This window comes from Salmo salar, chromosome ssa11, assembly GCF_905237065.1.
Source record: "Salmo salar chromosome ssa11, Ssal_v3.1, whole genome shotgun sequence".
NCBI classification, from domain to species: domain Eukaryota; kingdom Metazoa; phylum Chordata; class Actinopteri; order Salmoniformes; family Salmonidae; genus Salmo; species Salmo salar.
This window is the reverse complement of record NC_059452.1, coordinates 102,529,635-102,555,973: the sequence shown is the minus strand read 5'-3', so window position 1 is coordinate 102,555,973 and position 26,339 is coordinate 102,529,635. Positions and strand designations below refer to the sequence as shown.

The window sequence follows — 26,339 nt, the reverse complement described above, 5'->3', positions numbered from 1 at the left end:
TCCTCAGGGACCACCAGCTGTTCCATGTATTTCATCTATTCCAGAACTAGCACCCCTTATTCAACTTGTCAAATAATCATCAAGCCCTTAACTAGGAGAATCAGGTATGCTAGTTCAGGGCGACAACAAAATTGTGAATCGTCTGGGGGGGGATCCTGAGGAGAGGTTTGAAAAAAAGCTCAAATAAGTGTCGTGGAAAATTGTCTTAAGAATAACACTTCTTACAAGAACTTGTAAATTCAATATAGACTTTAATACAGAGTAATAAAGCCGAGCCGGTCCGCGGACAACAACTCCCTTCCTTCGGCCCCGGCTCTGCTTTTATGCACATACAATACATAGGTCCATCCTTTATGTAAATGAAGTAAAACCCCCTATGCGTTCTGCCACCTTTTTCTTTCAACCCAATGGATAACGCCCATCATCTGCTTTTAGCTCTAACATAGTAGTGGCTGGATAACGCCCATATCTGCTTTTAGCTCTAACATAGTAGTGGCTGGATAACGCCCATATCTGCTTTTAGCTCTAACATAGTAGTGGCTGGATAACGCCCATATCTGCTTTTAGCTCTAACATAGTAGTGGCTGGATAACGCCCATATCTGCTTTTAGCTCTAACATAGTAGGGGCTAGACTCTCCTCATATGGATATGAAAATAATGCATGCATTGCAGGCTTACGCTTGGCATATATTTAGTCATGGCTATACATTCAGCTTGCCTGGCCGTTCCGTGGTTCCTGCTTGGGGATGTATGGCCACCTGTTTTCTCCACTCAGGGTCAGCTGCCAGTCTCCTCTTTCGCTAACTAATGTATTTCTATTTTTCTTTCCCTCAGCAAGTCTACCTTTCTCCCACATAAGCTTCCATAGTTTTGTAAGCAACCCCTGAACCTAGATCTATAGTTGCGTACCTGGAGCAGAGAGGAATCAGGGAAGGACTGCGTAGAGCCAGGTGTCAGATGTAGAGGAGGAAGGAACGTAGACTACACTGACAGAACACAGCCTGTTGTGCCTTATTGGTTAATCATAACACACACCCACTAGCAAGATTGCAAGGAAATCCATTTATGGGCAGGACATAGTAACATTGGGCAGGGTGATGTTATGACCTGTTTTACCTGTTCTCTCTCTGTCCTTCCCTTTACAGGAAATCAAAGCAGAATAAGGTGTGTGTAGTTGTTGGCCCATAGTCACTGTTGTTTTGTAGTCATGCATGGACCAGTATGTCTGTTTGATACACAGCAAGAAGCTTGCTGTAGTTGGTGTGTTGGAATGAATAGTCAAGGTTTCTCCAAGTCCAGTGTTTGTATGGGTAGACCAGACGGAAGGTACGTTTATTATTGTCTCTAAAATAACATATTTATAATTGTTACAACTCAGAAACGTAAGATATTTTTGGTAGAGCTATATCGTTTGCACCCAATAGCTTCGGGAAAGCCTCGGAGAAAAGCAAAACGTTCAGTCTGCGGTGTTCCCAGCAAACATGTCCACATTGACTTTGGAGGATTGTTAACATGGGGCTTTGTGACACACACACACACACACAGACACACACACACACAGACACACACACACACACACACACACACACACACACACACACACACACACACACACACACACACACACACACACACACACGGAGAGGGAAAGAGGGAGAGAAGCAAGAGATTAGAGAAGAATGAAACACATTAATTGCAGTTATTTTATCTGTGATTTTAGAAGACACCATTACATGGTGCTGTTAGACTGGGGTTATATATGATGTTAGACTGGGGTTGTATAGTTCCATTACATGGTGCTGTTAGACTGGGGTTGTATAGTTCCATTACATGGTGCTGTTAGACTGGGGTTATATAGTTCCATTACATGGTGTTGTTAGACTGGGGTTGTATAGTTCCATTACATGGTGCTGTTAGACTGGGGTTATATAGTTCCATTACATGGTGTTGTTAGACTGGGGTTGTATAGTTCCATTACATGGTGCTGTTAGACTGGGGTTATATAGTTCCATTACATGGTGCTGTTAGACTGGGGTTGTATAGTTCCATTACATGGTGTTGTTAGACTGGGGTTATATAGTTCCATTACACAGTGCTGTTAGACTGGGGTTATATAGTTCCATTACATGGTGCTGTTAGACTGGGGTTATATAGTTCCATTACACGGTGCTGTTAGACTGGGGTTATATAGTTCCATTACATGGTGCTGTTAGACTGGGGTTGTATAGTTCCATTGTATAGTTCCATTACATGGTGCTGTTAGACTGGGGTTATATAGTTCCATTAAATGGTGCTGTTAGACTGGGGTTATATAGTTCCATTACATGGTGCTGTTAGACTGGGGTTATATATGTTGTTAGACTGGGGTTATATAGTTCCATTACATGGTGCTGTTAGACTGGGGTTATATATGATGTTAGACTGGGGTTATATAGTTCCATTACATGGTGCTGTTAGACTGGGGTTATATAGTTCCATTACATGGTGTTGTTAGACTGGGGTTATATAGTTCCATTACATGGTGCTGTTAGACTGGGGTTATATAGTTCCATTACATGGTGCTGTTAGACTGGGGTTGTATAGTTCCATTACATGGTGTTGTTAGACTGGGGTTATATAGTTCCATTACACAGTGCTGTTAGACTGGGGTTATATAGTTCCATTACATGGTGCTGTTAGACTGGGGTTATATAGTTCCATTACACAGTGCTGTTAGACTGGGGTTATATAGTTCCATTAAATGGTGCTGTTAGACTGGGGTTATATAGTTCCATTACATGGTGCTGTTAGACTGGGGTTATATATGTTGTTAGACTGGGGTTATATAGTTCCATTACATGGTGCTGTTAGACTGGGGTTATATATGATGTTAGACTGGGGTTATATAGTTCCATTACATGGTGCTGTTAGACTGGGGTTATATAGTTCCATTACATGGTGCTGTTAGACTGGGGTTATATAGTTCCATTACATGGTGTTGTTAGACTGGGGTTATATAGTTCCATTACATGGTGTTACTGGGGTTATATAGTTCCATTACATGGTGCTGTTAGACTGGGGTTATATAGTTCCATTACATGGTGCTGTTAGACTGGGGTTATATAGTTCCATTACATGGTGCTGTTAGACAGGGGTTATATATGTTGTTAGACTGGGGTTATATAGTTCCATTACATGGTGTTGTTAGACTGGGGTTGTATAGTTCCATTACATGGTGTTGTTAGACTGGGGTTATATAGTTCCATTACATGGTGCTGTTAGACTGGGGTTATATAGTTCCATTACATGGTGCTGTTAGACTGGGGTTATATATGATGTTAGACTGGGGTTATATAGTTGCATTACATGGTGCTGTTAGACTGGGGTTATATATGATGTTAGACTGGGGTTGTATAGTTCCATTACATGGTGCTGTTAGACTGGGGTTATATATGATGTTAGACTGGGGTTATATAGTTTCATTACATGGTGCTGTTAGACTGGGGTTATATAGTTCCATTACATGGTGCTGTTAGACTGGGGTTATATAGTTCCATTACATGGTGTTGTTAGACTGGGGTTATATAGTTCCATTACATGGTGCTGTTAGACTGGGGTTATATAGTTCCATTACATGGTGCTGTTAGACTGGGGTTATATAGTTCCATTACATGGTGCTGTTAGACTGGGGTTATATAGTTCCATTACATGGTGCTGTTAGACTGGGGTTATATAGTTCCATTACATGGTGCTGTTAGACTGGGGTTATATATGATGTTAGACTGGGGTTATATAGTTGCATTACATGGTGCTGTTAGACTGGGGTTATATAGTTCCATTACATGGTGCTGTTAGATTGGGGTTATATAGTTCCATTACATGGTGTTGTTAGACTGGGGTTATATAGTTCCATTACATGGTGCTGTTAGACTGGGGTTATATAGTTCCATTACATGGTGCTGTTAGACTGGGGTTATATAGTTTCATTACATGGTGTTGTTAGACTGGGGTTATATAGTTCCATTACATGGTGTTGTTAGACTGGGGTTGTATAGTTCCATTACATGGTGCTGTTAGACTGGCGTTATATATGATGTTAGACTGGGGTTATATAGTTTCATTACATGGTGTTGTTAGACTGGGGTTGTATAGTTTCATTACATGGTGTTGTTAGACTGGGGTTATATAGTTACATTACATGGTGTTGTTAGACTGGGGTTATATAGTTCCATTACATGGTGTTGTTAGACTGGGGTTATATAGTTCCATTACATGGTGCTGTTAGACTGGGGTTGTATAGTTTCATTACATGGTGTTGTTAGACTGGGGTTATATAGTTCCATTACATGGTGCTGTTAGACTGGGGTTGTATAGTTCCATTACATGGTGCTGTTAGACTGGGGTTATATATGATGTTAGACTGGGGTTATATAGTTCCATTACATGGTGCTGTTAGACTGGGGTTATATATGATGTTAGACTGGGGTTATATAGTTTCATTACATGGTGTTGTTAGACTGGGGTTGTATAGTTCCATTACATGGTGCTGTTAGACTGGGGTTATATAGTTCCATTACATGGTGTTGTTAGACTGGGGTTGTATAGTTCCATTACATGGTGCTGTTAGACTGGGGTTATATATGATGTTAGACTGGGGTTATATAGTTTCATTACATGGTGTTGTTAGACTGGGGTTATATAGTTCCATTACATGGTGCTGTTAGACTGGGGTTATATATGATGTTAGAGTGGGGTTGTATAGTTCCATTACATGGTGTTGTTAGACTGGGGTTGTATAGTTCCATTACATGGTGTTGTTAAACTGGGGTTATATAGTTACATTACATGGTGCTGTTAGACTGGGGTTATATAGTTTCATTACATAGTGTTGTTAGACTGGGGTTATATAGTTCCATTACATGGTGCTGTTAGACTGGGGTTATATAGTTCCATTACATGGTGTTGTTAGACTGGGGTTATATAGTTCCATTACATGGTGCTGTGAGATATTTCATATGTATGACATTCAGTTCCCTATCGTGAGTGAGCTGCCCTTAGGAAGTAACACCCACAGGAAGTGTCCTAAATAGCTTTATATTCCCTATATACTACACTACATTCGACCAGAGCCCTATGAAGTAGTACACTATACAGGGAATAGAAGGCCATTTGTGACGAATCTCTGGTGTAGGATCCGCCTCCTGCATCATATTTTTCTACATGTTGGAGTGTTTTAAGTAAAAACAAAACTAAATCTGTCTCTGTTCAGCAGGATCCATTTGGAGACGACAGAACACAAGATAATCTCTATTCCGGAGAGAGGAGATAGCAAAGTAAGTATCCAGAATAAAAATAGGGAATAGCAGATAAAGAGATTATCTAGATTAAAGAGTATTAGACAGAAGTTCATTGAATAATGGTTGAACTAAGTCACTGGCAACGTTTACAGAGGAAGTGAATGTTAAGATGGTGGAGGAGTTTAGACCATTGTTAATAATATTATTTTCTAGATTTCTATTTCTATGTTTTGTTGTCTATGTTTTGGCCAGGTATGGTTTCCAATCAGAGGCAGGTGTCTATCGTTGTCTCTGATTGGAAGCCATACTTAGGCAGCCTGTTTTTCTTTTGGGTTTTGTGGGTAGTTGTTTTCCGTTTTGTCAGTGTACCTTATGGAAATGTTGGCTGTTGTTTTTGTTATTTTGGTTTAAGTGTCATCATTAATAAAGAAAATATGAGCACTTTACATGCTGCGCCTTGGCCCCCTTTCGACGACCCTTGTGACATATACTATAGTAATACTACAGTAATGTCTGCAAAAACCCTACGGTCCGCAAAACCAGTACACTTTTTAACTATAGTAAATACTACAGTATTTAATTTGCTTATATCCTGCCTATTTCCCTCCCCATATCCCAATTTGGTCAATGCAGGTTTTAGAAAATAGCAGAAGCACTGAACAATCTGTTCAGACCCCAGTCCTACCTACAGTACCTACAGGTTATGAAAATGTAACCTTTTACAATTCCTCCAGTAATACTAAAACAGCGAAGGAGAAAGCCTCCAATTCGATGTCAAAGATAATAAAACAAAAACACCATAGTAAATACTACAGTATATTACAGTCTGTAAAAACGTTACAATAAATACTACAGTATACTACAATCTGCAAAAACACTACATTAATTAAGTATTTATACTATAGTTAACTGTAAATACTACAGTATACCACAGTAAATACTACAGTATTCATTGTAGTGTTTTTGTCTTTTCTTTTTTTGCTGGGTTTTTGATTGTGGGTTAGCCCGTGTTGGGCTGGTGTGGGCATTTTGTGGCCAGCATGTGTTAGGCTGATTTGAGTTTGGTGTAGGCTAGGCCTGTGTTGGGTTGGTTTCGGCTGGCCCATGTAAGGCTAATGTGGGCTTGGTGTGGGCTAGCCTGTGTTGGGCTGGTGTGGGCTTGGTGTTGGCTTGGTGTGGGATAACCTGTTTGGGCTGGTGTGAGCTTGGTGTTTGCTAGCCTGTGTTGGGATGGTGTAGTCTTGGTGTAGGCAAGCCTGTGTTGGGCTGGTGTGGGCTTGGTGTTGGCTTGGTGTGGGATAACCTGTTTGGGCTGGTGTGAGCTTGGTGTTTGCTAGCCTGTGTTGGGATGGTGTAGTCTTGGTGTAGGCAAGCCTGTGTTGGGCTGGTGTGGGCTTGGTGTTGGCTTGGTGTGGGATAACCTGTTTGGGCTGGTGTGAGCATGGTGTTTGCTAGCCTGTGTTGGGATGGTGTAGTCTTGGTGTAGGCAAGCCTGTGTTGGGCTGGTGTGGGCTTGGTGTTGGCTTGGTGTGGGATAACCTGTTTGGGCTGGTGTGAGCTTGGTGTTTGCTAGCCTGTGTTGGGCTGGTGTGGGCTAGCACATGCTGGGCAGGTTGGGCTTGATGTGGGATAGCTAGTGCCCACCTTACCCACCGAATACCCACATGGGGCAAATGGGGTCATATTTGCTGGCTTTCCTGGCTTCTATGGCAGCAGACCAACAAATACAGACAGCTTACAGTAGCTTTATACAGTAGGTGAGGAATCAGGGCAAAGGGTTTCAAAATGCCTTCTATCCCATTCACTAGGAAATAACTGAAAAGTGTATGCTTTTACAGTATATGTATAGTATTTAGTTTGTAAGATGGGTAGTGTTTCAGTGTTATCAGATCGAGCTGAAATTGTCTTTTACATGTATTAGAAATACGTATTTTAATTACCTCTGAGTATTTTGTCATTTGAATTACACTGGGCTGAACTACACTCCAATGTATTTGATATTTGATATTCTCAAAATACTGTCATTTGTATTTTCAAAATGCAAAATATGTTTACATTTTGTGCCCCCCCCCCTTCACCATGCATTGGTATCAGAAGTCTAATTGCACTATGGTGTAATAAGAGCTTCTGCTCCATGAAAAATATAAATGTGTATGTAAAAGTGAACAATTGCAAAGCATGCTGAGTATTATTCTAATGAGCTCCGCCCCTGAAATTAGGTAAAAAATAATACCCAGTGTGCTTTGCGGTTTATTTTGGTGTGTTCATTTTCACTTATATATTTTGATTTTGGTAATTTAGCAGACACTCTTATCAGATTGATTTGCTCAACTTAAGGTAGATAAACGACAACATATCACAGTCATAGCAAGTAAAATGTTTTTTGTAACTGTTACTGAGAATGTTGTTGCTGTTCGTCCCACCTACTTGCAAATGTATTCATATCTTAAAATGCAAAAAATGTATATTTTATGAAATACTGTACATTACAAGATACAAGTATGGTATTTTGTTTGTAAAATGAGTAATTCAGCAGTGTTTTAATTATATCAGATCAAGCTGAAATTGTCCCTTGATCTTTATGGTATTTTGTATCAGTATTTTTTCATTGTATTTAGTCATTTTTACCCATCCTGGTTTTCATTCATCAAACTTAATCTTATTTTGACTGAAATGTTGTTTGTTTTTTGTTGTAGATTGGACATGATAAAACATGTTGAAAATAACCAAGGCCAACTGGAACAAACGACAGCGCCACGTAAAAATAACATTGTCTTTAATTCAAATTTGGCCGTCGTTAAACCCAATAGAAAGCAAGGAACAAAGTCCTGACCAAAAACCATTGGCTTTATCTCAAATCAATCAACTCTTTCTGAACCTCTCTCTGAACACAGCCTCTGAGCACACTATACGTCTCTGATTCTTGGCCATGCCTCGCATTAATGTGATTGCTAAAATAAGATATATGCAATACATTAGTTGGAATGGTTGATATTCCAGGCTTATCTGTGCTGTACTTAGTAATAGCCTAGGGGAAAGGTTACTCCCTCCTTGCCACAGGAATTATCAGCCTTTGCAGGCGTCATCAGATGCCACAGATGAAAATCTATTTTCCCTCCACTGTGAGAGAGTCCCAACATAGCTACCTGTCATGGCAGGCAAAGTGATACCAACCCTATCCAATGCTGGGGGTGGGGTAATTCTCATGGACAGTGAACTCATGGACTCACTCTCATTTCTAGATGTCTTGAGTGCAAGTGAGTTTGAAGGAGAACAAATCCACCCAGCAGTTGCTTTGAAGACTGAGTCAGATTTTTACAAGGGAACCCCACCTAAATGGATGAACTTTTACCTGGCTGATGAGAGGGCAAACTCTGACAGCAGTGCCACACCTACAGGAGAAGAAAAGGAGATTGAATTTATCAGAAGAGATGGTTATGAAAAGCTGAGGGAACTCATCAACTTACAGAGACAGGGCAGTTGGAGTGTAAACAGTATTAAGCTGTTGCACCAGCCAGGCAGTGGAGGAACCACCCTGGCCATGCAAATACTCTGGGACCTGAGGAAAGAGCTCAGGTGTGCTGTTCTGGTCGACCCGTCTTCTGACAAGAAAGATATGGGCAAACAAGTCCAGAAAGACCCCCTGTCGGACACCAGGACTATCGCTAAACAGGTGATCGAACTTTTTGCAACCGGTGGTCCAGAAAACCAGAATACTGTGCTTCTTTTGCAGGACAATGAACACCTGAGGGACCACTTACAGGACTTTCTCATCAGAGAAATAACAGAGCAAAAAATCAGTGCTAAATTCCCTGTGGTCATAATTCTACAATGCATACGCTCGGCCAGTATCATAGACGATGAGGAGGATGAGAGTAGAACTGAGGCAGATTTACTCCTGAAATCACGTCTTTCTGACAAAGAGAAAACAAGCTTTGTTAGCAAAGAAAAACTAATACAGAGGCATCACAGAGACGAGATGGGGAAGTTTCACGGCTTTAACATAATGCAACATAATTTCAATGAAGAATACATGAGGAAAACATTTTGTTCAAAAGAGGGAAAAAAAATCACTGAATATCTTCAGCAAAACAAAGTCTCCCGCAACACCAAACTCTTTGCCTTTTTAGCTCTGGTGAACTCCTATGTTCCTGGCTCCTACCTCTTACAGTCACAATGTGAGGCATTCCTCAGCCATCAAGACCCCTTTGGTGTGAACCTGTCATTTGAGAAACGCATGCAACCTTTCAGTGATCTCATAGTCACATTCTCAAGACATGGAGGAGAAGACAAGAGAGTCTGCATAGCACACCCAGTACTTGCACATCAATGTGTTCAGTTGCTGGCAGATGCTGGTATAGCTAGGAGCTCAGCAACACTGGACTTTCTGCAGTACTTAACCAGACAACAAATTCAGCCATCCTTGTTACTGTTCTTCAAAGACATGTTAACAAAGAGAGAAACAACCTCAAATGGCCAAGAGATCTTTTCCAGGCTAATTCTAGATATGGAGAAACATGAAGGCATTCCTGAATGCGCGAATGTGTTGAAAACCGCGTCAGAAACATTCAAGCATGACCCGTTCTACCCTCAATCTCTTGCACGTTTTTACTACATCAAAATGTCTGATTTTACAAGAGCTGAGATTTGGGCTGAAAAAGCAAAAGAGAGAGTGCCCACCAACTCATTCATTGCTGATACACTTGGACAAGTTCATAAGAACCATTTGTATAAACAAGTCAGTGGAAAATCAGGTGAAAAATCAGGGACCAGAGACATTTTGTTTTGGGCAGAGAAAGCTATCAAGGCTTTCAAACAAGAGGAGGAGTTAGCTGAAAGGGAATCAGTGAATCACATGGAGGGTGACAGTCCAACAAAAATGTATCATACCTTCAACAACAGGGGAATCTTTGGTTATCTACAGGTTGCTAACATTGTTTATAATTCCCTCACAAATCTCAACCCAAAATGGAGGAAACTCCTTACCCAGGAAATATCAGCTGAACATCTCTCGATACTGTCTGAGGACAGAAAGCTCATGAAGTACCAGACTTTCATCACCAGCCTCAGAGGTGCGGTTGAAAGGAAATTTTATTGTTTTTTTGAGAGTTACCTCACTTACTCTGAGCCCAGGAACTGGAAGGATCAGACACCATACTTTCAGCGAGAAATTGTTGATTGTTTTAGGAAGTATTCAACTGCCCCCAGTCCAAAGGAGGACTTACCATTAAAGACACTCAAAGAAGAAATGGCCTCTACCTTTCCTGGCCTCTCCTCTCTCAATCCAAATACCAACTTGAGTAAAATCACAGAGCTGTGGAAAATAATCAATAAAGAAAACCCTGACGATGTTAACACTGCCTGTAATTACATCCTGGCCAACATCCTCCAGACCAATGGGCCAGTGGCATCTCCAGAACCCACAACTCTACCACAACTTAGAGCCATTCTTCAGAAGTTCATGGAGAAAGAAAATACCAAACTTTGGACTCCAGAGTTTTACCTCCTTGTCCTCCTACTGTTTTGGCCCGAGGAGGCAAGAGAGGGCGATGTCACCAATGACATTGATCTTAACAAGTATGTTGAGTGCATGAAACAGGCCTTTGACAACAAATACAAGAAGTACCTACAATCTAGGGAACTTGTGCCCTTGTTTTACCTGGGTAAAGGTGCTGGGTTGAAAAGACTTGTTCACAAATCAAGCATAGACAACATCTGTGTGCATCTGAAAACAGGGAAATCAAGGACTCTCAATAAAACAAGAGGCAGTGCAGAGATCAGGGACACTTGCATTCAGGATCACCTTCTTCGTGTCAATGGAGTGGTCAGAGTGCATAAGGCATTTGCCCGTATGGCAAACAAAGAGATCGAGATTTGTCCCCAGAAACAGGCCAGTGTGTGGAAGGATGGCAACATCTCATTTTACCTTGGCTTCAATATCAGTGGCCCTGTGGCTTTTGACATAAAGTACACAATGCATACAGTGGGATCTGGAACAAATGTTCAGAAACAAAGGGATGATGCCATTAGATCAGAGGGAACCAGAATGGAAGAATCAAAAACATTCAATCGAGGTAAGTCATACCTTTACTTGTATTAGGTCTATTCCACATGATGGTGCCCATTTTTTAAATGTTAGCAATGAGTGTAAAACTTTCTGAAGTAAATGATTACCTGGTAATGTTGACTTACCTAGACATTGGGGCCAAAATAAGTGACTTACTAAAAAATGAATATACAGATGACAGTTAGTCTTATACAGAATAGTATGTGGGGTGAATATCTCGATATATATTTATGTTAGCCAGTTATTTATTTGGTTTAATTCAAATATACAATGGTGTGTCTACTGTATCCATGGGTTTGTTTCTGAGATACAGTACCAGATGTCTCCAAATCCAAAACAAGTGAGATAATGTTGACCATTGATTCTTATTTCAGGGATTCCAATGGGTTTTAAGACTTCTAGCCACATTCATGTAAGTAATCATCTACACTTTGGCATACTGACTGCACTGCAGGGTTGGGTTCAATTCCCTTTTAATTCAGTTTTTTCAGGAAGTAAACTGAAATTCCAACTCCAATACTCTCAATGCACATACCACGCTGAACGCTCCGCTTCTTGTCGGCAAAATCAGTTTGAGATACGTCGTCAGGCATTGCCATCAGGAAGGTGATGTCATTAAACACGGATCAAATTTGTTAAAATTACTAAATGACATTCATAGAATTTGAAAAGCGACAACAATGAGACCAATTTTGAAACGAGTGTTTCCACATTGCATAACCACTTCAAAGCTGACGCTTTTTTTTCTTTTAACCTGTTGAGGCTCGGGGGCAGTATTGAGAAATTTTGAAAAAAATATGTGCCCATTTTTAACTGCCTCCTACACCAACTCAGAAGCTAGGATATGCATATTATTAACACATTCGGATAGAAAACACTCTGAATTTTCTAAAACAGTTTGAATGGTGTCTGTAAGTATAACAAAACTCATATTGCAGGCAAAAACCTGTGAAAAATAGATCAACATTTTTTTTTGTGACTGTACTATTTAGTGTCATTGTTTTATAGATACCATAGTGAGAAAGGATTCATTTCGCAACTCCTACGGCTTCCACTAGATGTCAACGATCTTTATAAAGTTGTTTGAAGCGTCTATGATGAACAGAGACCGGATGACAAGGAAGAGAAGTTGACCTCCCTGGGATGTCGTCACTTCATTATTGGCTGCACCTGCGCAATCATGTGATGCGATACATTTTTCAAAGACGTTTTTCAAGACACAGGAGAGGTCGGGTTGAAACATTACTGATGTTTCACGTTAAAAATGGCTCTAAAGATTGATGCTAAACAACGTTTGACATGTTTGAACAATGTAAATAGATTATTTTTTTACTTTTCGCCGTGACTCCCCCCCGCGCTACTTTTTAGTAGCCTACCGAAGCGCTAACAACATGGAACAACTTGGAGTTATTTGGACATCAATTATGAACTTTGTCAAAAGAAACCACATTTGTAGTGGACCTGGGATTTCTAGAAGTGCCAATGGATGAAGATAATCAAAGGTAAGGGAATATTGACAATAGTAATTTTGATATTACATGGTTACAGATGGTGCTAACCTGTATAGCCTAGCCTATTGTTCTTAGCACAGCACCCGGTTTATTGCAAATTGTGATTTCCCAGTAAAGTTATTTTGAAATCTGGCATTGCAGTAGCATTTACGAAATGTTAAACTATGAATATTTGAATGACAATAATATAATTTACCAATGTTATCGAATAGTAATTTTGTGATTTGTAACGTTGTTCACCGGAAGCATTTGAGAGAAAAAAAAATCTGATTTTCACCGCTTCGGTAAAATGCTGTTTTTGGATATAAATATGAACTTGATGGAACAAAAAATGCTTGTATTGTGTAACATAATGTCTTAGGAGTGTCATCTGAGGAAGATTGTCAAAGGTTGGTGCATAATTCTAGCTGGTTATCCGCTTATGGTGACGCATGTCTTTGAATTGACAAAACATTACACACAGCTATTTTCAATGTACTCTCCTAACATAACCTAACTTTATGCTTTCGCCGTAAAGCCTCTTTGAAATCGGACAATGTGGTTGGATTTAGGAGATGTTTATGATGTTCTCTCATCATAAAACAATATCAATTTAAACCATACAAGGCATAAACTTTACCTTAAATTGAGATCTTTACATTTTTCAGCCTGCAGCCGCTGTCTTTTCATATTCGAATCCAAATGTTTCAAGTTGGGCAGTTAGGTTCCTGCAAGAACCCCCACCGACTAAGGAGGGTCCTCGATGAACCCCACCGACTATGGGGTTCTTGGAAGAACCTTTTGGGGGCTATTTTCTGTGCCAAGAACCCTAAGATTCTTCAGAGATCTTTGATGATCTTAGAAGAAGCCTTGTTGAACGCCTAATTTGTAGAGTGTAGGGACCAATAATGCAGCATGAACACCCTGGCCAGATAGTTGGTCTTAAAGACAATCAAAGTGCTCTCTAACTCTGTGCTCTGTGTCTTTGTGTTTTATGGATAACAGTTGTATACGAGTTTGATTAATACAAGTTGTATTGTCTCAAAGCATGGTATAATGACAGTCTCAAACACAGGCGTGGAAAGTCTTTCATTCCAAACAGAGGCAAATATTGTAGGTAATGCAGCCTGTTGTTATTAACATCATCACTGCTTAGTAGAGAGAATGTAGGCCTTAAAGTGTTGGCTGACATGTTTGTGTTCTTTTTTCTATTCCAGACCCCAACTCTTTTGACAGAACCTGAATTGAAAAACATCCATCCACAATTGACAAAAACCCATTACAGGTTAGCATTTATTATCCATGAATACATTTTTCACTTGAAGGTGAAGGTCAGGATTTTACAACCTGATGTTAGATGGTTCCTCACGCTGACAGAAGTCTAAAAACCAGGAGAAACTGTAATTCATGGTTCAGTTTTGTCTTAACAGCCGCTTAGTTGGCGTGATGACATGTGAGCAAATGTTCAAAATGTCACGGCCAAATCAACTCCATATTTGGTTTGACGTTAATTAAGAAGAAAGAAAACACGCCCCTATTACTTCCATTGATTGTTTGCTAGTGGTTGCCAGCTTAGTTGACGTTTGTAGGACTGTTTTATTTCTTTCTTTAAACATTTGTCTTTTTGCAAGGGGAGTCCTGCTTCATACAAAACAATGCAGCAGGATGATAGAATATATATAATTTATGATATAAATACAACAATAAAGGCAGTATCATCAGAAATACAACACTACTAAACAATACTAGAAAAAAACAGTGAGGTCCAAAAGTATTGGGACAGTGAATTCTGTTGTTGTAGTTTTGGCTCTGTACTCCAGCACTTTGGATTTGAAATGATACAATGAGTATGAGGTTAAAGTGCAGACTGTCAGAAATTACAGCACTTTTTGTATAAGCATTGAGACAAATTAACTTATATGTGTATTAAAGTACACTGAACAAAAATATAAATGCAAAATGCAACAATTTCAAATATTTTACGAAGTTAAAGTTCATATAAGGAAATACATGTATTTGATCCTAGTCTTCCACATGACTAGGAATACAGATATGCATCTGTTGGTTACACCAGAGCATCCAAACATGCTCAATGGGTCACATGTCTGGTGAGTGTGCTGGCCATGGAAGAACTGGGACATTTTCAGCTTCCAGGAATGGTGTACAGATCCTTGCGACATGGGGCTGTGCATTATCATGCTGAAACATGAGGTGATGGTGGCGGATGAATGGCACGACAAACAGGCCTCATGATCTCGTCACGGTATCTCTGTGCATTCAAATTAACATTGATAAAATGCAATTGTGTCCGTAGCTTATGCCTACCCATACCATAACCCCACCACCACCATTGGGCACTCTGTTCACAACATTGACATCAGCAAACCGCTTGCGAAACGACACCATACATGCTGTCTGCGGTTGTGAGACAGGTTGGACGTACTGCCAAATTCTCTAAAATGACGTTGGAGGCGGCTTATGGTAGAGAAATGAACATTAAATTCTCTGCCAAAAGCTCTAGTGGACATTACTGCAGTCAGCATGCTAATTGCACGCTCCCTCAAAACTTGAGACATCCGTGGCATTTTTGTTTTGTGACAAAACTGCACAATTTAGTGGCCTTTTATTGTCCCCAGCACAAGGTGCACCTGTGTAATGATCCTGCTGTTTAATCAGCGATTTGATATGCCACACCTGTCAGGGGGATGGATTATATGCCGAAGGAGAAATACTCAGTAACAGGGATGGAACAAAAATTTGTGCACCAAATATTTGAGGAATAATCTTTTTGTGCGTATGGAACATTTCTGAGATTTTATTTCAGCTCATGAAACATGGGATCAACACTTTACATGTTGCATTTATATTTTTGTTCAGTATAGTAAACAGGTAAGTATTTGGTCCCATATTCAGAATGACTAACAACAAGCTGGAGACTCCACAAACTGGTTGGATGCATTTGGTTTGATTCAGATTATTTTCTTCCCAACAGAAAAAAAAGGAATTGTAAATCATGTATTATGTCATTTTAATTGTAAATCATGTATTATGTCATTTTAATTGTAAATCATGTATTATGTCATTTTAATTGTAAATCATGTATTATGTCATTTTAATTGTAAATCATGTATTATGTCATTTTAATTGTAAATCATGTATTATGTCATTTTAATTGTAAATCATGTATTATGTCATTTTAATGGTAAATCATGTATTATGTCATTTTAATTGTAAATCATGTATTATGTCATTTTAATTGTAAATCATGTATTATGTCATTTTAATTGTAAATAAGAATAGAATATGTTCTACATTAATGTTGCTAATGACGGATGATTAATCGTGAATAATGATGAGCGAGAAAGTTACTGACGCATAAATATCATACCCCCAAGACATCCTAACCTCTCACAATTAGAATAACGGGAAGTTAGGATATGATATTAACGTAGTATTTTTACTGCTTTAATACACAAATGAATTTTTCCCCTATAATGGGGGGACTACAGTATGAACAAACAGTGCTGTAATTTCTAAACGGTTCGCCTGATATGGATCAAAATACCCTCAAATTAAAGTTGTCAGTCTGCACTTTAACTTCATAGTCATTGTATCATTTCAAATCCAAAATGCTGGAGTACAGAGCCAAAATCTTTGGAGCTCACTGTACATTTTGTCTGTGAACAGGTCATTTACCAATTCCCTAAAATGCCCAAAAGGCAGGAGTGAATTTAACTGTATTGTACTCTGAAATTTGTTCCATGTATGCGACACATAAAAACAAAAGCTGTTTTACCTAAATCGGTAGCTACCAAAGGAATTCCAAGAGTTAGCCGTTCCTGTGAGCGAGTAAGTTGCACTAAAAGGTACACTAAAAGTATGTGGACACCTGCTCATCGAACGTTTCATTCCAAAATCATGGGCATTGTTATGGAGTTGGTCGCCACCTTTGCTACTGTAACAGTCTCCACTCTTCTGGGAAGGCTTTCCACTAGATGTTGGAACATTGCTGCGGGGACTTGCTTCCATTCAGCCACAAGAGCATTAGTGAGGTCGGGCACTGATGTTGGGCGATTAGACCTGGCTCGCAGTCAGCGTTCCAATTCATCCCAAAGGTGTTCGATGGGGTTGAGGTCAGATTTCTGTGCAGGCCAGTCAAGTTCTTCCACACAGATCTTGACAAACCATTTCTGTATGGACCTCGCTTTGTGCACGGGGGCATTGTCATGCTGAAACAGGAAAGGGCCTTGCCCAAACTGTTACCACAAAGATGGAAGCACAGAATCGTGCAGAATGTCATTATATAATGTAGTGTTAAGATTTCCCTTAATTGGAACTAAAGGGGCCTAGCCCGAACCATGAAAAACACAGTTGGCATTATGCATTTGGGCAGGTAGCGTTCTCCTGGCATCCGCCAAACCAAGATTCGTCCATTGGACTGGCAAATGGTGAAGTGTGATTCATCACTCCAGAGAGGTCAGTGTTTCCACTATTCCAGAGTCCAATGGAGGTGAGCTTTACACCACTCCAACCGACGCTTGGCATTGCGCATGGTGATCTTAGGCTTGTGTGCGTCTTCTCGGCCATGGAAACCCATTTCATGAAGCTCCCGATGAACAGTTCTTGTGCTGACGTTGCTTCCAGAGGAAGTTTGTAACTCGGTAGTGAGGACAACCGAGGACAGCCGACTTTTACACATTACGCACTTCAGCACTCGGCGGTCCCGTTCTGAGCCATTGTTGCTCCTAGACGTGTCCACTTCACAATAATAGCATTTACAGTTTCTCTAGCAGGGCAGAAATTTGACAAACTGACTTGTTGGAAAGGTGGCATCCTATGACGGTGCCACGTTGAATGTCACTGAGCTCTTCAGTACAGGCCATTCTACTGACAATGTTTGTCTATGGAGATTGCATGGCTGTGTGTTCGATTTTATACACCTGTCAGCAACAAATCCACTAATTTGAAGGGATGTCCACATACTGTACCTTTGGCCATGTCGTGTACTTCCTTCCTCTGTGCGTTAGAAGCGATGTGTCGTAATATGGTAAATTCTGCAAGAGAGCTGTAAATGAATAGAATGCAATGTTGCATTCTCTGCTTTGCCAGTGACAGCCAGCCCACTTTCTGATACAGATCACAGTCAAATCGGACACAGGTAATAATGCAGCAGCGTTCATATATATTATATCGCCGTAGTCAACGCGACATCATTTATTTTAAATAGAAAGAAAACCGAACAATGGATTATAGTTTCTCCTGGCCCATACACTACTTCCTGGGTGAGGAACCATCTAAAATGTTTATTCAAATGAGTGCCACTTCTGTCCTGTGGCCCCCAGGCTCCAGTGCCCCCATGCAGGCCTGTTCCAGTGTATGTTGACAGGGCTGGTGTTTCTGATGGAGAGGGAAGGGGAGGTGCTTTACAGGACTGTCCAATGGGACGACAGTCTCCTGCACTCCACAGGCCGGACACCTGCCGGACCTCTGTTTAGCATTGAGTGTCCTCAGGGATCTGTTCGTCAGTTACACCTCCCACACTGTGAGATTTCCTCTGGTGAGTTTTACACTACGTCTTCATCAAAGTTCAAATGTCAACATCTGTCCAAATAGACAATTGAACATATTCTTGGGATAGGGCAGAGTCATTAAAGACTTCAACTGGGTACATGGTAAGGAAACAGGTCATGCTAGACAGAATTACACAAATATTGTTCATTACTAATTAATTAGGGTGTTACAGTTACAGGGGTAAATATGAAAGCTCTAATTGAAACAAACTACTACGGAACTCCATCAAACAGCGTTCTTAAAGTTGTTTAAAGTTGAATGGTTAAGTAAACACGGTAGAAATAGAAATGTCACAGCGAAGAATTTAGGGTCCAATTCAAACAGATCTGCTTTAGCCGACAGCCACATAGCTGATGTTTTAACGGTGTCGGAGGTGGAACTGCTTTACAGCTGTCAAATCCACAAATGGTTCCTGGCATTATACAGTACCTAAAGCGGACATTGCGATCGGCTGCACGGAGTTAAATTACGAGAAATCCAATGCAGTCTTGTTTACAAGTTCTAACACTGGAATGTGAGATGTAATCTACACCTCGATTAAACTGATAGAAATACTAATTATTTTGTTTCATGATTTTCACTTTCTCGTTCTGAACTTCTAACCCGAGTGGGACGGGTGTGGTTTCTTGACAATGATCACAAGAGTAGCTGCTCACCAATTTGACAGCTCTTTTGCAATTCCACCTACCAACACCTCCAAAAACATCCACTATCGCCCGGGTTAACGCTTGATCTGATTGGATCTAGGCCTTAGTTCAGTAGGTACTGCAGCAGCACTCAGTCAAGGTAGAGCAAACAGCACAGCACACAGTGAGAAGCCACACAAGCTAGAAAGTGTGGCTACAAATTGACTGAGGATTCAGGATTTATTCTGTGTTTAAACCATTAAACACAGAATAAAATAAATAAATAAATATGAATTATAATAAAATGCAAACGGTTCAATAAATAAGGCCCAGAAACAAACAAAACTTTACTTAATAAGCTTTACAACAACAATACTCTAAAACACCTTGACAACAACAATACTCTAAAATACCTTTACAACAACAATACTCTAAAACACCTTGACAACAACAATACTCTAAAATACCTTTACAACAACAATACTCTAAAATACCTTTACAACAACAATACTCTAAAATACCTTTACAACAACAATACTCTAAAATACCTTTACAACAACAATACTCTAAAACACCTTGACAACAACAATACTCTAAAACACCTTGACAACAACAATACTCTAAAATACCTTTACAACAACAATACTCTAAAATACCTTTACAACAACAATACTCTAAAATACCTTTACAACAACAATACTCTAAAACACCTTGACAACATCAATACTCTAAAATACCTTTACAACAACAATATTCTAAAACACCTTGACAACAACAATACTCTAAAATACCTTTACAACAACAATACTCTAAAATACCTTTACAACAACAATACTCTAAAACACCTTGACAACAACAATACTCTAAAATACCTTGACAACAACAATACTCTAAAATACCTTTACAACAACAATACTCTAAAATACCTTTACAACAACAATACTCTAAAACACCTTGACAACAACAATACTCTAAAATACCTTTACAACAACAATACTCTAAAATACCTTTACAACAACAATACTCTAAAATACCTTTACAACAACAATACTCTAAAACACCTTGACAACAACAATACTCTAAAATACCTTTACAACAACAATACTCTAAAATACCTTTACAACAACAATACTCTAAAACACCTTGACCGCGTGGCAGCTTGGAGTCCAGCAGTCTACCTCTCCTCTCCCTGATCTGGCTTCAAATCAAATCTAATTATATTTGTCACATGCGCCGAATACAACAGGTGTAGACCTTACCGCGAATTGCTTACTTACACGCGCTTTACCAACAATGCAGTTCAAGTGTCACGACTTCCGCCAGAGTCGGTCCCTCTCCTTGTTCGGCGGTTGACGTCACCGGCCTTCTAGCCATCACCGATCCACTTTTCATTTTCCATTTGTTTTGTCTTTGTTTTTTACACACCTGGTTTCAATTCCCCCATTACATGTTCATTATTTAACCCTCTGGTTTCCCCCATGTTTGTGTGCGTGTTTGTTTTATTGTAAGGCTGTATCTGACGGCTGGTATATTGTTACCGGGTTTTGTTATTACGCCTGTTTATTTTGTGGTACCGGTATTTTTCCAGCGCCATAGTATTGTGTTTATACTGGTATTTTCTTGAATTAAATACCTTGTCCACGCATCTCAGCTCTCCTGCGCCTGACTCCTTTCACCAGTTACCCACAGCCTTGACATCAAGAAATAGAGTTAACCTGTTATGGCTAGGGGGCAGTATTTTCACGGCCGGATAAAAAAACGTACCCGATTTAATCTGATTATTACTCCTGCCCAGAAACTAGAATATGCATATAATTATTAGCTTTGGATAGAAAACACTCCAAAGTTTCTAAAACTGTTTGAATGGTGTCTGTGAGTATAACAGAACTCATTTGGCAGGCCAAAACCTGAGAAGATTCTGTACAGGAAGTACCCCGTCTGACCATTTCTTGGCCTTCTTGATTATCTCTATCCAAAACAGGGGATCTCAGCTGTTACGTGACACTTCCTACGGCTCCCATGGGCTCTCAGAAGGCGGCAAAAAGCTGAATCGTGGCTTTGCAGGCCCTGGCTGAAAAACATTAGCGCATTTTGATAGTGGTCGAACAGAGTACAGAGACTGGCGCACGCGTGCATGAGGACTGTCGTCTTTGAACGAAAACCACCACTCCCGGTTGGAATATTATCGCTTTTTTACGAGAAAATTGGCATAAAATTTGATTTTAAACAGTGGTTGACATGCTTCGAAGTACAGTAATGGAATATTTAGACATTTTTTTGTCACGAAATGCGCCATGCTCGTGACCCTTATTTACACTTCGGATAGTGTCTTGAACGCATGAACAAAACGCCGCTATTTGGATATAACTATGGATTATTTTGAACCTTTTTGAAATCGGACAGTGTGGTTAGATAAAGGAGAGTCTTGTCTTTAAAATGCTGGTAAATAGTCATATGTTTGAAAAATGGAAGTTTTTGTATTTTTGAGGAATTTGTAATTCGCGCCACGCCTATCATTGGATATTGGAGCAGGTGTTCCGCTAGCGGAACGTCTACATGTAAGAGGTTAAGAAAATATTTACTAAATAAACGAAAGTTAAAAAAAATCTAATCATAAAGTAACACAAGAAAATGACATAACAATAAAGAGGCTTACAGGGGGTACCGGTACAGAGTCAATGTGGAGGCTATATACAGAGGGTACCGATACAGAGTCAATGTGGAGACAAAATACAGGCGGTACCGGTACAGAGTCAATGTGGAGACTATATACAGGGGTACCGGTACAGAGTCAATGTGGAGACTATATACAGTGGGTACCGGTACAATGTGGAGACTATATACAGTGGGTACCGGTACAATGTGGAGACTATATACAGGGGGTACTGGTACAGAGTCAATGTGGAGACTATATACAGTGGGTACCGGTACAGAGTCAATGTGGAGACTATATACAGTGGGTACCGGTACAGAGTCAATGTGGAGACAAAATACAGGCGGTACCGGTACAGAGTCAATGTGGAGACTATATACAGTGGGTACCAGTACAATGTGGAGACTATATACAGAGGGTACCGGTACAGAGTCAATGTGGAGACTATATACAGTGGGTACCGGTACAATGTGGAGACTATATACAGAGGGTACCGGTACAGAGTCAATGTGGAGACTATATACAGTGGGTACCGGTACAATGTGGAGACTATATACAGGGGGTACTGGTACAGAGTCAATGTGGAGACTATATACAGTGGGTACCGGTACAGAGTCAATGTGGAGACTATATACAGGGGTACCGGTACAGAGTCAATGTGGAGACTATATACAGGGGGTACCGGTACAGAGTCAATGTGGAGACTATATACAGGGGGTACCGGTACAGAGTCAATGTGCCGGGGGTACAGGTTAGTCTGGGTAATATGTACATGTAGGTAGGGGTAAAGTGACTATGGGGGTACAGGTTAGTCTGGGTAATATGTACACAGGAAGCGGCGCAGGTCCTAATCCAGGCACTTGTCATCTCCCGTCTGGATTATTGCAACTCGCTGTTGGCTGGGCTCCCTGCCTGTGCCATTAAACCCCTACAACTCATCCAGAACGCCGCAGCCCGTCTGGTGTTCAACCTTCCCAAGTTCTCTCACGTCACCCCGCTCCTCCGCTCTCTCCACTGGCTTCCAGTCGAAGCTCGCATCCGCTACAAGACCATGGTGCTTGCCTACGGAGCTGTGAGGGGAACGGCACCTCCGTACCTTCAGGCTCTGATCAGTCCCTACACCCAAAGAAGGGCACTGCGTTCATCCACCTCTGGCCTGCTCGCCTCCCTACCTCTGAGGAAGCACAGTTCCCGCTCAGCCCAGTCAAAACTGTTCGCTGCTCTGGCACCCCAATGGTGGAACAAGCTCCCTCACGACGCCAGGACAGCGGAGTCAATCACCACCTTCCGGAGACACCTGAAACCCCACCTCTTCAAGGAATACCTGGGATAGGATAAAGTAATCCTTCTAACCCCCCCCTTAAAAGATTTAGATGCACTATTGTAAAGTGGTTGTTCCACTGGATATTTAAGGTGAATGCACCAATTTGTAAGTCGCTCTGGATAAGAGCATCTGCTAAATGACTTAAATGTAAATGTAAATGTACATGTAGGTAGGGATAAAGTGACTATGGGGGTACAGGTTAGTCTGGGTAGGTGTACATGTAGGTAGGGGTAAAGTGACTATGGGGGTACAGGTTAGTCTGGGTAATATGTACATGTAGGTAGGGGTAAAGTGACTATGGGGACACAGGTTAGTCTGGGTAGGTGTACATGTAGGTAGGGCTAAAGTGACTATGGGGTACAGGTTAGTCTGGGTAGGTGTACATGTAGGTAGGGGTAAAGTGACTATGGGGGTACAGGTTAGTCTGGGTAATATGGACATGTAGGTAGGGGTAAAGTGACTATGGGGGTACAGGTTAGTCTGGGTAGGTGTAGATGTAGGTAGGGGTAAAGGGACTATGCACCCAGACCCGCTTCATCTTCTTCTTCTATGATGGGTTTTAGGGCTACATCCTGAAACGTTGTTCCTGTATTTCTGTAAACAGAATCCAAAACAGAAATGGGAGAAACTACAACGTTTGACGTCCTCTAACGTCCGAAAACAACATACAAAACAAAACAAAAAATGATCCTCAATCAATCAACTTTACTCAGAGCCCTACACAGATCCAGGGACCTGAGAGGATCCCATTTCTCCTGCCAGTACTTCATGCAGTTCCCATTGCTCCTGCCAGTACTTCATGCAGTTCCCATTGCTCCTGCCAGTACTTCATGCAGTTCCCATTGCTCCTGCCAGTACTTCATGCAGTTCCCATTGCTCCTGCCAGTACTTCATGCAGTTCCCATTGCTCCTGCCAGTACTTCATGCAGTTCCCATTGCTCCTGCCAGTACTTCATGCAGTTCCCATTGCTCCTGCCAGTACTTCATGCAGTTCCCATTGCTCCTGCCAGTACTTCATGCAGTTCCCATTGCTCCTGCCAGTACTTCATGCAGTTCCCATTGCTCCTGCCAGTACTTCATGCAGTCCATCCCCTGTTATTTCCCTCGCTCCCAAGAATTGTTCAGCTGGAGCGACGACGACAGCAGTCCTTCCTGAGTTCTTATCCACTCCTGTAGTGTAGTTTACCACCATTGTAATAAATTCCAAAAAGTTCACATTTTTTCATGATAATGGTATCACTCATGTCCATCCCTCTGCAAACATATGACACGCCCAAACGCTTAAAGGGAGGGCCACAGGTGTGCTTAATCACTTCGTTATCCTTGAAGTAATTGGAAACATCAATCCCAGAGCACAATAGCGATATTCAAAATGACTACCTAGTAACAGGACGATCTTCACCCTGTTACACAATCAACACAGTTCACAAATGACCCTTTTCTCTATTGCAGGGAAAGGCTTTGATTCCTTATCTGTGGTCCATGTTACTGGTGACAGTGTGGAGGTTTTGCAGCCAGTCAGGGTGACTGACTCACATGCTGTGATGGACATCACAGACCTTTCCTTATGGGGCCTGGTATCCTCCTACTTCTCATCCTCAGTGGAAGGCCAAGTGCTGCTGTTCCACAAACCACAACTCCGCAAGCCAACTCTGAACGTACATTTACTTCCAGTGAATGTGCCTGTCACTGAGGTGCAAGAACCCTTACATTCAGTATAGGGACACTTTTGTTGCTAAAATGAATCTGAAAGTCACTTTAGGAAGTAAATTATGTAATTTGTCTCTCCTCTGATAATCAAAGAACCCTTATTGATAACCAGCTCTTATTCTATTGCAGGTGGAGAAGCTACAGCGGGCCTGCAAATACATTCAGATCCCCTCTAACTGCCTGCTCACCTGTGGGGAAATATACAAACTCTGCTGTGATTCTGCTGAGAAAAACAAGATACAACCATCGGTACAATAAATCATATTTTTCCACGTTTTTTTTAGCAGACATGTCCTGGATCATGTGAATGTAACATTGTCGTACCAAATGCTGTGTGATTTTGAAATGTGAGCTGTGCTGATCCATGTACTGAATGTCAGTTGGTGGAGACATAACGTTGACTTTCCATGTGTTTCAGGAGGAAAGGTTTCGCCGTGACTACGGCCCCAACTACCACCCCACCTTCCAGGTGATCCTGGAGGCAGGTACAGAGGATGTGGAGCTTAGGCTTCTGAAGAGAGGGGATGAGGAGGTATGGATACGCCAAGTGCCACTAACAGGTAAGTTGTTATTTAAACCCATCCAGTCCCTTTACTGTCATACACGTATCTATAATGTGGATCATCTACAAGTAAATGTAGAAGGTATCTTCCATCACAAGTACATGTTTGGCAAATGTATCTCTTACTTTTCCCTGCCCCCCCCAGATACTGTGTTGATTGGTGGGCTGGAGGTCCGTGCTGTGGAGCAGCTGCGTTTTGTGCGGTGTAAGTTTGTGGAAAAAGTATCAGAGCCTACTATTAAATGTCTCCTGGATGGGCTCCTGCAGAAGAAAGTGGTCAACAATTATGAAAAAGACTCAGTAAAGGTAATAGCTGAGAAGGCAGACAAGGCACGTGCCATCATCGACATGGTGCTGAATAAAGGAACTTTTGCATGTTTGACAATGAAAACACTTCTGTGTGAATTAGACCAATGCTTAAGCTCAGAACTGGGTTTGAACTAGAACATTGTTGGAGAATGAGACAACTTGTTGAGTGTACCCATCCCCCGGCATGAGTATCTAGGCAAACCGCTACAGATGTAAGATCTTAATTTGATCACCTATGTTGCAGAACTTTCCTTTAAAACTTGAAGTGTATTTGATGTTTAAAAAGGCTTCTAAAGTTTGTAATTTCCAAATTTCAGACTTGATTTTACCTTATGTATTAACCGCTACAAAATATCCATTAAATGTCCATTAATATAATATGTACACATGATATTTCACATTTCTTGTGGCTGCAAGATTATTTTCCTGCTGTTGGAGACTGGATCAAATTAAAAAAGGTTAAGGATCGGCCCCTTTTTTAAATTTTCGCTTTAAATGACATACCCAAATCTAACTGAGGGTAGCTCAGGACCTGAAGCAAAGATATGCATTATCTTGCTACCATTTGAAAGGAAACACTTTGAGGTTTGTGGAAATGTGAAACGAATGTAGGAGAATAAAACACATTAGATCTGGTAAAAGATAATACAAAGAAAAAACAAATAGTTACAAAAAAAAATTGTACCATCATCTTTGAAATGCAAGAGAAAGATCATAATGTATTATTCCAGCCCAGGTGCAATTTAGATT

The 26,339-nt window shown here is 40.8% G+C and overlaps 1 protein-coding gene across 5 annotated transcripts; it reads left to right on the top strand.

The window, feature by feature from the left end:
- Positions 1-1,145: 1,145 nt before the first annotated feature.
- Positions 1,146-26,339, top strand: LOC106593679 (sterile alpha motif domain-containing protein 9-like). 5 transcript variants are annotated; one of them, XM_045690202.1, is made up of 10 exons: positions 1,146-1,327; positions 5,253-5,313; positions 7,974-11,351; positions 11,719-11,756; positions 14,052-14,119; positions 18,177-18,391; positions 24,461-24,702; positions 24,848-24,967; positions 25,137-25,278; positions 25,426-26,339. In XM_045690202.1, exons 3-10 carry the CDS (start codon positions 8,429-8,431, stop codon positions 25,722-25,724), a joined length of 4,047 nt encoding a protein of 1,348 aa, XP_045546158.1. In that variant the 5' UTR covers positions 1,146-1,327; positions 5,253-5,313; positions 7,974-8,428; the 3' UTR covers positions 25,725-26,339. The 5 variants fall into 5 exon arrangements, 4 of the variants coding, with proteins under 4 accessions (XP_045546158.1, XP_045546159.1, XP_045546160.1 ...); XM_045690203.1 differs by having other exon boundaries at positions 1,176-1,327; positions 5,250-5,313; XR_006757724.1 differs by lacking the exon at positions 24,461-24,702 and having other exon boundaries at positions 1,185-1,327; positions 25,426-25,574.

What these genes read in the sequence shown, in the direction of transcription:
- LOC106593679 (XM_045690202.1), top strand. Translation starts at nt 8,429, where the DNA reads ATGGCAGGCAAAGTGATACCAACCCTATCCAATGCTGGGGGTGGGGTA. An exon ending in AGACTTCTAGCCACATTCAT is followed by an intron (nt 11,757 to 14,051) that starts GTAAGTAATCAT and finishes TTTCTATTCCAG; the next exon opens with ACCCCAACTCTTTTGACAGA. An exon ending in ACGCCAAGTGCCACTAACAG is followed by an intron (nt 25,279 to 25,425) that starts GTAAGTTGTTAT and finishes TGCCCCCCCCAG; the next exon opens with ATACTGTGTTGATTGGTGGG.